The sequence below is a fragment of the Gekko japonicus genome, unplaced genomic scaffold (genome assembly GCF_001447785.1).
Source record: "Gekko japonicus isolate JY-2015 unplaced genomic scaffold, Gekko_japonicus_V1.1 scaffold208, whole genome shotgun sequence".
Classification (NCBI taxonomy): Eukaryota; Metazoa; Chordata; class Lepidosauria; order Squamata; family Gekkonidae; genus Gekko; species Gekko japonicus.
This window is the reverse complement of record NW_015173680.1, coordinates 267,078-278,819: the sequence shown is the minus strand read 5'-3', so window position 1 is coordinate 278,819 and position 11,742 is coordinate 267,078. Positions and strand designations below refer to the sequence as shown.

The 11,742-nt window shown below is 45.4% G+C and overlaps 1 protein-coding gene across 3 annotated transcripts in view; it reads left to right on the top strand.

The window, feature by feature from the left end:
• GFRA2 (GDNF family receptor alpha 2) overlaps positions 1-10,595 on the top strand; it is a 116,818-nt gene extending 106,223 nt beyond the window's left edge. For 2 of the 3 annotated variants that reach the window (XM_015423018.1, XM_015423016.1), the window contains 2 exons: positions 1,543-1,596; positions 9,512-10,595. In XM_015423018.1, the coding sequence (XP_015278504.1) occupies positions 1,543-1,596; positions 9,512-9,640 (183 nt within the window). In that variant the 3' untranslated portion in view covers positions 9,641-10,595. The remainder of the gene's footprint in view (positions 1-1,542; positions 1,597-9,511) is intronic. The other variant, XM_015423017.1, reaches the window with a different exon arrangement.
• The last annotated feature ends 1,147 nt before the right edge of the window (positions 10,596-11,742 follow it).

The window sequence follows — 11,742 nt, the reverse complement described above, 5'->3', positions numbered from 1 at the left end:
CAAGCTCCCTGGGTCCCTCCCTCTCAGCCTAGCCTACCTCCCAGGGGTTTTGTTGGGAGGATAAAAGTGGAAGAGGGGAGAACAATGTTGCAAGCCACTTTGGGTACCGGCTGGGGAGGAAAGCAGGATATAAATATCTTAACAAATAATAAAATATGGCACATTGGAGAGTTACATAGGCAAAACACGGTAGGTTTCTGTTCCCAAGGAACAGTTTGGTGTAGTGGTTAAGAGCGGCAGAGTCTAATCTGGAGAACCGGGCTTGGTTCTAGAGATGTAAAATTTCCGGAAATTTTGAAGCTCGGAAAACAACCCGTTTTTTCCCCATTTTTTTCTGGAAAAAAATGTAAATTTTCAGAAAAATTGAAAAAAATGCTACATTAGCATTTCTTTTGTCTTTTCTAGTTTGAAAGTCATTCTGTTACTTTAGGAACATAAAATATGACTATGGACATTTTTACTTGGCATGAAATTATCACAACTAGCATATTAAAAATATAGTGTATCCAAACAATTATTACAGAATACCCACCCACATGCAAAAACAAAACTGAAACTATTTTTAGGAATGCAAGTGACTTAGGATCGTTTTCAGCTAAGTTGTAAATATTCTGTATTTTTTAAATCTTATCTTTTGTGGCAGTTTGAAGGACTAACAAAGGAACTAATTAACTTGGCTGGCCTCGTGCTGTGCTGACGCTCCTTTTCTGATTTCTCGGGCTTTCTCCTAAATGCACAATTCCTTTAAAAGTGTTTTCCTGGAAACTAAACATCTTTTTTTTGGCACCAGTTTCCCAAAACCAGGCATCTTTCCCCCCCTAAGGCACCTTGAAAGCTGTTCAGGATCTCAGACTGTTTGATGTTGAGAGGGGCTGGGAGACAGAAGTCCTCCTAGATGAGCAAAATGATGCAGAGTCAGCATGGAGTCGCTGTTCTGAGACTTCTTCTTCTTCATCTTCCTCCTCCTCCTCCTAGCTACATGTCCAAAATTGGGGAGTAGAATTAAAGGTCAAGCCAAAGGCTTGTTTAAAAGGATGGGTGAAGAATCAGAATAGAGGATTTATCTTGTCTTGTACATACATGAGATGAAAAGGCTGATCTGTTACAGTCCATCCTTGTTCCTTCGGATGTGGGTCTCATGTCGGGGCATCAGGTTACCAGTATTTTCCCACATGACAGGCAGGTTAAGTTTTTCTCTCTTGTGTGCCGTTATAATGATGGGGAAAGCTTTAGCTTCTGAATGTCTGTTTCTGTACTTTTATTTAAACCCCAGGAAGCCCTGCTCAGTAAACAAAGCTGGCAACCTGATTGGTGCAGGACAAAAAAGCCCACCTTTTCATAGTGCCAGGGGTCTGGGTGTGATCAACAGGTAGGGTTGAAGGTCTGTTGGTAGCAGCTCTTTCAGCACCAACATTCATGCTGTCTGTCATGACAAGGGTTCATGCTGTCTGTCATGACAAGTGCTTTGTACTTGCTTCTATCTGGGAGATGGAGGACACCTCCCCCATACTCTTCAATGCCAGTCTTATTCTGTCTCCACAGGAACATAGTCCGAAGCTAAACAAGTCCAAAGAGCAGAGTCTTTGCTTCTCAGAGGTAGGTATTTTTGGCAGCTGGAGTCAGGCCTCGTTGATGTTTTTTGACAAGCCATACACCACAACTTCAAGGTCTCTTTCTTGTTCTTTCACTACTGATTCATCAGCATATATGTGGAATTAGTATACTCTCCTCCAGCTTTGCACTTATTTGCATTTAATTTTATCCGCCATTTGTTTGGCCATTTAACCCTGTTTGGAGCAGTCATTAAGAAGTTTTTCACAGTCATTTTTTCACCATTCTAAACAATTTGGTGTCATCTGCAAATGTTGATACCTCACTATTCATGCCCAGTTCCAGGCCCTTTCTGAGTAAATTAAATAGCATCAGCCCTGTCAAAGGTCTCTGAAGAACTTCTATAGTCATTTTTAATTTATTTATATTTATACCCCGCCCTCCCTGTGAACAGGCTCATATCCCCGTGTTGCAAAAACTGCCCATTTATTCCCACACTCTGCTCTGTCTTCTTCAATCATTTACCAGTCCATGCTAGTTCATGTCCTATTATCCCGTGACTGTTACATTTACTCAGAAGCTTTCCATGATGCACATTGTTGAAAGTTTTGTGTGAATACAAATATACAATGTCTCTCAGGTCACCCTTGTCTTCATACTTGTTGCTGCTTTCAAAGAATCCTGAGGCAGGGCTTCACTTTAGAAAAGCCATCCTGATTCCTGTTCAGCATGACTTATTCTTCTACGTGTTTTTTTTCCACTTTACCTAGCATTGGTATTCAGCTAACTGGTCTATAATTCTCTCCTCCTTTTTAAAACATTGGTGACATTGACTATTTTCCACTCTTTTGACATTCAGGCTGATGTTAAAGACAAATTACATATGTTTATTATATTAGAAAATCAGCTATTTCCTTTTTGAGTGCTTGGGTATATACAGTCTGGAGTTGGTGATTTGCTAATTTTTATTCTTTCAGTTAGCCCTAGAACTTCTTTTTGGACACCTGTCAGTTCTTCACCCCTCCTCTTGGAAAGATCTGTTTCCAAGACAGGTGTCTGCCCAACATCTTCCACAGTGAAGGCAAAGTGCTTGTTTAGCTTATTTGCAATCTCCCTATTCCCTATTCCCTATTCCCTTTCAGAAGTCTTCATACCTGTGTAATTTAATGCAGTGGTTCCCAACCGCTTCGGTATGGCAACCCACAAGTCCAAATTTATTTGGTATGGTGACCCATCCAAGGCTGGCCCAAGCTTTTTGAGGGCTCTAGGCAAACTATGACCTTGACATCCATCTGGTTCAGCATTCCATTTTCTACAATGGCCAACCAAATGTTTTTGAGAAACCCACCATCATAACACAAAGGGTTCAGCGGCATCCACTATGAGTCCTAAGCAAGTGGCATTACAACATACACAGCCGTTGCATATGAGATTACATCCCAGCCTTTGAGCACACTCTCCATCTCCATTACTCCCTCAGATCCCCTCTAAGATTCTAAGAAACTCACCCTCATAACCATCAGGACACATTTTACTTGATCAACGTGTATATATGAAGTGAAGAAAAAAAGCACACCAACTAATGCATGACATGGATAGTACTGTTTCCAGGGACAGATCTTGGGTTTCCAAGATACAAAACAGAGCAACAGAAAGGGCAGAGGTGGCCATTAATGAGGGCTGGCCCACAACCCACTTGCAGAGGCTTCATGTTCCACTTTTGGGTCCTGACCCCACAGGTTGGGAAACCGTGATCTAACAGTCCATCAGCTTCATCTGTTCTGTTTCTGAGGTATTGAAAGAAGCTCCCGTTGTTTGTCCCGCTGCTTCTAGCAGTGTGTTCCTTAAGAGAGCAAAACTAAGCAGATTGACTACTCAGGTCTGTTTAGTGGGGCTTATTCCCAGAAGAGTATTCTTAGGACTTCACTGTTAATCACCTTTTGGTGTGCCTTAGCACTATTTTGCTAGAGTTTGGGCAGTCTCAATTTTTCCTCCTTTGGGCTAGGCTTCTACTTTCTCAGAGAGGCCTTCCTGCTTTTTATAGCTTCCTTGACTTCACTTGTTAATAGTTGTGGCTGGTTATTCACAGTGTTTCTTCCTTCAGTAGTATACATTTTAGCTGAGCTGCTAGTGTTGTGGTTTTAAATAATCTCCAAACACCCTAGAGACATTTTACTCTCCTTACTCTTCCTTTCACATTCCTTTTAACCAGTCATCTCATCTTTCAGTTGTTGCCTCTTTTACAGTTAAATGTGGCTGTTTTGGCCTTTCCAAGTAATGTACTGTTTATGCATATGTTGAATCTGATAGCCATGGGGCCTTCCCTAGTGGTTCAAAAACTTATATCTTGTACTAGATCACAGGTACCACTCAGTGTAAAACCCAGCATCACCTCCCCTTAGGGATGCCAGCCGCCAGGTGGGACTACAGAGATCTGTTCCCATGGAGAAAATGGATGCTTTGGAGGGTGGACTTTATCACATCGTACCCCACTGAGATCCCTGCTCTCCTCAGGCTCTTCCCTCAAATATCCAGGAGTTTCCCAGCCTGGAACTGGCAAACCTACGGTCAGCCCACCGCTTCTCTGCAGAAGGAACGCGGCTGGCACAGCTGAGCAGGTGCGGGGGGGGGGGACACGCTCCCTTGCTCGAGAGCCAGTCGAATCCGACTCTAGGGTTGCGGTGCTCATCTCTGTTTCAAAGCCGAAGAGCCAGCGCTGTCCGAAGACATTTCCGTGGTCATGTGGCTGGCATGACTAAACGCCAAGGCGCACGGAACGCTGTTACCTTCCCACCGAAGTGGTACCTATTTATCTACTTGCAATTTCTTGCTTTCGAACTGCTAGGTTGGCAGGAGCTGGAACTAGAGACGGGAGCTCACTCCGTCTTGCAGCACCTGGGTCTCGAACTGCTGAACTACTGACCTTCCACAGCCTGCAGTTCAGCGTCTTAACCACTTGAGCCACCGCAGCTCCTACCTCTCCTCTAGTCAGCTCTATAACTGTGCCCACAGTTACAGAAAGGCATTTAGGGCACCCCCCCAAGCACAGTATGCCCTAGGCTTGCCAAGTCCCCCCGGGGGCAGGGAAACCCCCGCCTGAGAGGCCTGTTACCCTGCGGCAGATCGTGCCCCAGGGGGAACCCCACCCCCCAAAGCACGCAATGTCCCTGGTGTCAGCACGTCACCCGGAAGTGATGCAGTCGCATCGGGTGCATTGGGGGCGGGGCCGCGGTCATCCGAGGGAAAACTCTATGTTTTTTCCTCGGATAATTGTGACCCCGCCCCTGGTGTGCCTGCGCGCGCATGGCCTCCCGGAGCAGCACTGGACTCTCCCGCTATACAGACGGTAGGGACTTGGCAACCCTAGTATGCCCCACTATTGGATTCCCAACTTCCATTAAAAAAAGTCTTTGAGTCTAGACTTTTTTTTGCAGAGGTACGAGGGAAAATGTGCAAGCAGTTTTAATCATCTGGATTGGCTGGGAGTGAAGAAGTTGGAATTTATTCGGTTAATGTCTTCTTGATCAAATCTGCTCCTTTTCTATGTCTGCTTCTTTCTTGTGTCTGTTACGTATTTCCTCTTTAACAGGCTAACCTAGAAAGTTTTAGTGTAAGCAAGCTTTGTGTGAGATTGAAAGGGAAACTGTTTCACCTTTGTAACTGGTCACTGGTGGGAGAGGGCCTGCATAAACTGTTCCATCTCAGGCCAGAATAATCTGGGTCAAAATGGAAATGAACCAGGAAAAGTCTCAGTTAAATATTTCAAACTGAATTGTCTACCTGGGATATCCCAGTGTTGTTCAAAAGGAACCAGTGAGTTAGAAGAAGTTGAACTTGGTTGCTGCCCTATACAATAATTGTTGTCCTTTTTAAACGCCCACAGTTATAATTAGGATTGCCCAGCTCTAAATTGGGAAATTCCTGGAGATTTGGGGGTGGGGGTGGGGCTTGGGGAGGGCAGAGTTTATATATTTAATTATAAAGAAGAAGAGTTGGTTTTATACCCCACCCTTCACTCCCTGAAGGAGTCTCAAAGAGACTTACAATCACCATCCCTTCCTCTCCCCACAACAGACACCCTGTGAGGTAGGGTGGGGCTGAGAGAGCTCTGAGAGAGCTGTAACTAACCCAAGGTCACCCAGCTGGCTTCATGTGGAGGAGTGGGGAATCAAGCCCAGTTCTCCAGATTAGAGTCCGCCACTCTTAACCACTACACCAAACTGGCTCTCACTCACCTTTCTGTCCAAAAGAACACCCAAGGTGGCTTAACAGATATGTAATCCTATTATAGCACATCAAATAATTAGCTATTAACTAACAAAGGCAAAAGGCATCACCTTCAAGCTGTAGCTCCTCTTAAAGGTATCAGCAGTCAAGTAGGATTACCAGGTCCCCCCTCCGGCTACCAGCGGGGGATGGGAGGGGAGGGTTGCCAGATCCAAGTTGAGAAACTCTTGGAGATTTGAGGATCGAGCCCAGGGAGGAAATGGACATCAGTGGAATACAATGCCACAGAATCCACCCTCCAAAGCATCCATTTCCCCCTGGAGAACAGATCTCTGTAGTCTGGAGATGAGCTGTAATTCTGGGGGATCCCCAGGTCCCACCAGGAGGATGGCACCCCAACAGTCAAGGGGTGTAGCTAAGCAGGTGGAAATCCTCAGCCTAGATGGCAAAATCTCCCCAGACGCAACAAGGAGCGGAAATTTTGGATAGGACAAATGGCTGTTCCCAAGAAAAGTTACAGTGCAGAGTTGAAGTGAACAGACTTAAAAGTGTGTAGCTCTACTTAGGACTGCACTGTTAACCATGGATAGGCCCCTATTCAGAAATTTTCTGGTAAGGTGGCATGAGTAGATGCGGGGGGCAGGGTTGTCAGTTATCATCCTAGACCTTAGACTCATAGGGCCGGGCCTGATGGTGTCATTGGTGAGGTCTAGCAGTGTCATAGGGTGAGTCCTGATGACCTCACTTTGAATAGCTTCATGAATAGAAGTAGTTGCATTAATAGTCCTGTGTGCCAACTATATACCTTAGATGACTGTCTACTGACTGTTCCCCCTCTGTGACTGGCCCAAGGTCACACAGCTGGCTGCATGTAGAGGAGTGGGGAATCAAACCCGGTTCTCCAGATTAGAGTCTGCTGCTCTCAACCATTACCCCAAACTGGCTCTCATACAAACGGCAATAACTCCATCCCCTTTTTAACACACCCTCTCTGTGTGTATTTTTTCTTTAACTCTTTGTCTCCTTGTGGTGGGATCATTTGGTATTTAAGACTCCTCCCCAATTTATTCTATCCCTACTAAGATGATCTGACCAAGTTTCACTATCCTCTCCTGGCAATGAGTTTTCTCGAACAGGAAGCTCTACAACATGTCTGCTTTTTCTTATGAGGCACTTTAAAAGCTGTTCTGGAACCTTTTATATGTTAAGGGCCAGCAACCTGGTTCCATTCTGGTTAAAGTGAAGCTGATCCCTTCTATACAGTCTTAGTTTGTCCCAAAGTGTCACCGAGGTCCTCAGAAATCTGAGCTCCTCCCAACACTGCTGTCTCCCCTATTCATAGAGATTCCTCGACTTGCCCAGCTAGCCCTGCATGTGGAACATGTAGCACTTCTAAAAAGGCTATCCTGCAGGCCCTGAACTGTAATACCCTACCGGCAGCCTAAATTTACTCCCAGAACTTTCCATTTACATTCCTTTTTAATATAAAAATCACTATATCTAATTCTCAATGTGGCCAAATCTGCAGATGATTTAATCCAGATATTGGAACCATGAACAGACAAGACAGAGAAAAGCCCCAGGTTTGCAGGAAATAATAAAAAAAATACATTAGGGGGTGTTAACCCCCCCCATACTAGAAGCAGTGCCTGTAGCTTTAAGAAACAAAATCCTCAGTGGCGGTTGCTAGGCAACCACACACTATTGCTAGTCTTCAAGGATTGGCTTCTGGGAGTAGGGCCCTTTCCAGGGCTGTTTTGGCCTCAGAGGGAGAACTCAATGGGGCCAGGCCTGGCAGCGACCAGTGGGTTACTTGCTACCATGTGACTTGCAGGACTCAGATAGCACTTACTGTTCAGTAGCAGCAACCCCTCAAAAACCAGTATAATGTAGTGATTAGAGTTTCATACTAGGAGCTGGGAGGTTCAGGTTCAAATCCTCCACTCTGCTGTGGAAGCTTGAGCCAGTTACACATTTTCAGCCCAACCTACCACACAGGATTGTTGTGAGGATAAAATGGAGGAGAGGAGAATGGTGTAAGCTTCTTGGATCCCATGAGATATAAACTGCTGTAAACCGCTCAGAGCCTCCGGGGTTGAGCAGTATAGAAATTGAATGTTAAATAAATAAATAGAGTAAATAAATAAGGAATATAATGAAAGATGGAGTTAGATGAAAGGTAAGTTGGTTGGTGAGTGGGAAGGAGATGAGGAAGTGGGGAAAGGTGAGGCTATGGGGGCTGCTGGAAGGAAGGAAAGAGGAAATGGTGTGAGGAAGGGGATACAGAGGAAAAGGAGATGCCCTCTGCAAGCCCTTGCAGGTCCCCCACTTGTTTCTCATAAAAACTTTAAAAATTGAGGACAGAAAGAACTTCCAATGACATAAAAAATAGCACAGAGAGGAAAAACTTTGTAAATGGCATGTATCTTTAACGAAATCAATGTGTTTATGAATATGATTTTTTTAAAAGTGCGTTAACATAGCAGTTATATATGGCAAGCCACTTCAGTGCATATCAGGATTGGAAGCAGAATAAGCAGGATTTAGTTATAAGGATGGCCTGATAACAACATTTGAGCACAACACTAAACTGGCATGTACTAGCACATTTCAAAGGCTCCAAGCCCAGATGTGCACAGCAACATCATTTGGGCCGTTTCCAAATACATTTCTTCCTTAATATTGTATATTTGTGTTCTCTAATAGTATTATTAGACCTGTTTGGGCCCTCCCCTTTCCTGTTATTAATTTGTTCCCATTGGCTGCAACAAGCAACTCATTTCAACCTACAACTTCTTTGGTTTCCATCCAAATGAGATGAAATGTTAAGGTATTTTTGCCCCCCCCCCCCCGTCTGCCAACTTTTAGAGCCTGCCCTCTCCCTTGCACAACTTTTTATTAGGGGAGAGGGCATGGCTCAGTGGTAGAGTGTCTGTTTTGCACACAGAAGGTTCCAAGTTTGATCCCCAGCATCTCCAGTTACAAGAATCGAGTAGTACATGATCTGAAAGTGTCTTTACCTGCGACCCAGTCAGAGTAGACAGTACTGACCCTGACAAGCCAAGGATCTGACTCAGTGTAAGGGAGCTTCATGTGTTCAACAATTGTGTTCCAGTTAGTCTGGTGGGAGAAAAATGCTTCAAGCGTGAGAATAGGTTGTAGGAGAAGGACAGAATTTGGCTCCCCTTGTTCATACTTTCTGGTTTTGTTTCAAAACAATCCCCTGCCTCCCTTTTTCACAGGAGGCTGCCTGTCTTTTTCTCTTCACCAGGATTAGTAGCGGGGGGGGGGGGGGGGGGGGGAAACAGATGCAATTAAAAGATGCAGAGAGATATTCCAGATCCTGAACTGGCTGTTCTTGGTCACAGCTAGATCTGATCCTTTGTGGTCACTGATCTCTTGCATTTTACCTGGTTTACTGCTGGGGGTGGTGAAGACTCACCCCTCTCCCAAGTTGTTGAGTGAAACCACTCTCTCAGTTTATCAACGAGGTGAGACCGGCTATAATCGTACTAAATGCTCCCTATTAGCTCCCCCCCCTTTTGCATGGCCTCTGATGTCAATCAAAGCTCTGATAGGTGTCAACGTCCTTGCAGCAGAACCAGGATGCTCGGCTACCTGGTATGATTGCTCCTGTTGGCACTGACAGAAACAACCCTTTCAGTAACTCTGCAAACCCATCAAGGAGACTGCTGAGCTGATTGTGTCTTTTTTGCCCCTCTTCACCCTACAGAAATCGCTGACCACTGATCTCATGCCAGAACAGAAGACATTTGTGGACCCAAAGGGATCCAGCAGCCGACATTCCATCACAGGGACTCTCTCTGCTCTCCCTTTCCTCCTTGTGAAAGTGGCGTTATAAAAGAAAAAAGATGGATTGAGGACACCCATGGGGGGAACAAGTGAAACAAACACACACACTTCCCCCCCTTTTTCTCTGTCTCTTACACACACACACACACACACACAGACACACACACAGAGAGACACACACACCCTGCAAGAATTCTCCTCTGGCTCGTTCTCTTCTGGAGTGTCAGCTTTTGAAAAGTCATAATATTTGCAGAAGTTTGTGCAAGACACTTTTAATGCTGCAAGAAGAGCTCTGCAGAGTGAGGCCCGAACGTGTGGGGAGACCCCAGCCTGGGAGTTTGGACTAGTTTCTTTTTATGCGTTGTTTGTTTCCAGTCTCCTAAGCAAGAGTCATGTCAAAAGGGAATCGGAGTTGTGTTCAGGAGAAATGCACTTGCCTTTGAAAGCAGCCAGAGACTGATGCTGCCGCCCTGGAAACTTAGCGGAGTGTGCCAGAAGAGTCTCAGATTGCCACGTTGCTCTGCAGGGCCAAAGCCAACAAACCCGTTGTCTAGACCCCCACCCTCATCCAGTCCCTCTCTGCTGTTTGAGAATTTGGTTTCCTTTCTGCCCTAAATCAAGCCTGGCTTTCATTGATCCCCAGGGGACCCACAGAAGTGTCTTAACTCTCCAGTGCATCTTGGGGGATCCTTCAGTAGGACGAAGATATGTGCAGGGCCATGGGGCTTCTGCCGCTGTGGCAACCGACGAGGCTGGAAGTCCTGCCACCGAACACAGCCATGCCTTGTGAAACAAGGAGAATATTTTGCCAGTTTTTAGGGAGAGTCTCTTTCTACTGTTTCTTCTGCCCCACTTACACACTGTTTTCTAAGGTTTTGAAGTCAGAGGGGAACAAACACCCTCTGTTATGAGGTTGTCCCTGAGTGATGCCTCCCCCCCCCCTTCAGTTGGGTTCTGGTGGGATGGAAGTAGCCATATGTGGCAGCCAAATGTACTTTACTCTCTTGAGTTCCCTTTCTAGCATATGTATATATAGAGAGACCTGTATCTCCATATATGTATGTATATACATAACCATATACATTTACCAAATGGCTTTCTTTTCCTTTCCTTTTTTAAAAATGATAAAAAGCAACAATATCAACAAGAACAACAAAATGTATTATTGTAAAGTTTATTTTTTGTAAACAGTCTACCATGGGAGTGGGGGGGTAGGGAACCACCCCAGGGACAATACACAGGTCTTAGCTGCCCCATTGACACTGGGGCATTGGCAAAAGAGGAGCAACCGGAATGCTTAATGAATAGCTGAAATAAACATAACAAGATGCAAACTGTGTGCCGCTTTGTTCACTGGCCCTTCCACACATTCCCATCTTCCTTGCAAGGAAGAAGAAAAGGATGGACTCTGGAGCATAAAGCACTTGTGGGCCTGGCAGAAAGAAGACCCATCTCCGTGCCTGCCTTTACAAGAAAGAACCAAGTGCCATTTGCTTTTCTTTGTGTGAATGCCACCTTGGGGGTGGAGGGAGAGGTGGGGTGGGGTTACATGCCATAGCAGTGAGTTACAAAGCAATGGATGGGTTTATCTGATATGATGACCGGGTCCTACTGTGAAGGCTTCAATGTCTAACTACACATTGTGCTGTTGATGAGTCCACCTGGATCCTAGCAGTTGTGTGCTAGGAGTTCCTGGCTGAAACTTAGATTCTGAGCCATGTGGGGGCCCAATTCAGACCAGAAAAGAAGTACTTTTCTCCCTTTCTCACAATACAAGAACTCGTGGATATGCAATGAAATTGCTGAGCAGTCGGGTTAGAACAGATAAAAGGAAGTACTTCTTCATCCAAAGAATGATTAACACATGGAATTCACTGCCACAGGAGGTGGCGGCAGCTACAAGCATGGACAGCTTCAAGAGGGAATTAGAGAAGCATATGGAGCAGAAGTCCATCAGTGGCTATTAGCCACAAGGTATAGATAGGGACTCTCAGGCTGGGGCAAGTGATGCTCTGTATTCTTGGTGCTTGGGGGGGGGGGCAACGGTGGGAGGGCTTCTAGTGTCCTGGTCCCACTGCCGGCCCTCCTGATGGCACCTGGTGTTTTTGGCCACTGTGTGACTGAGTGTTGGACTAGTTGGGCCATTGGCCT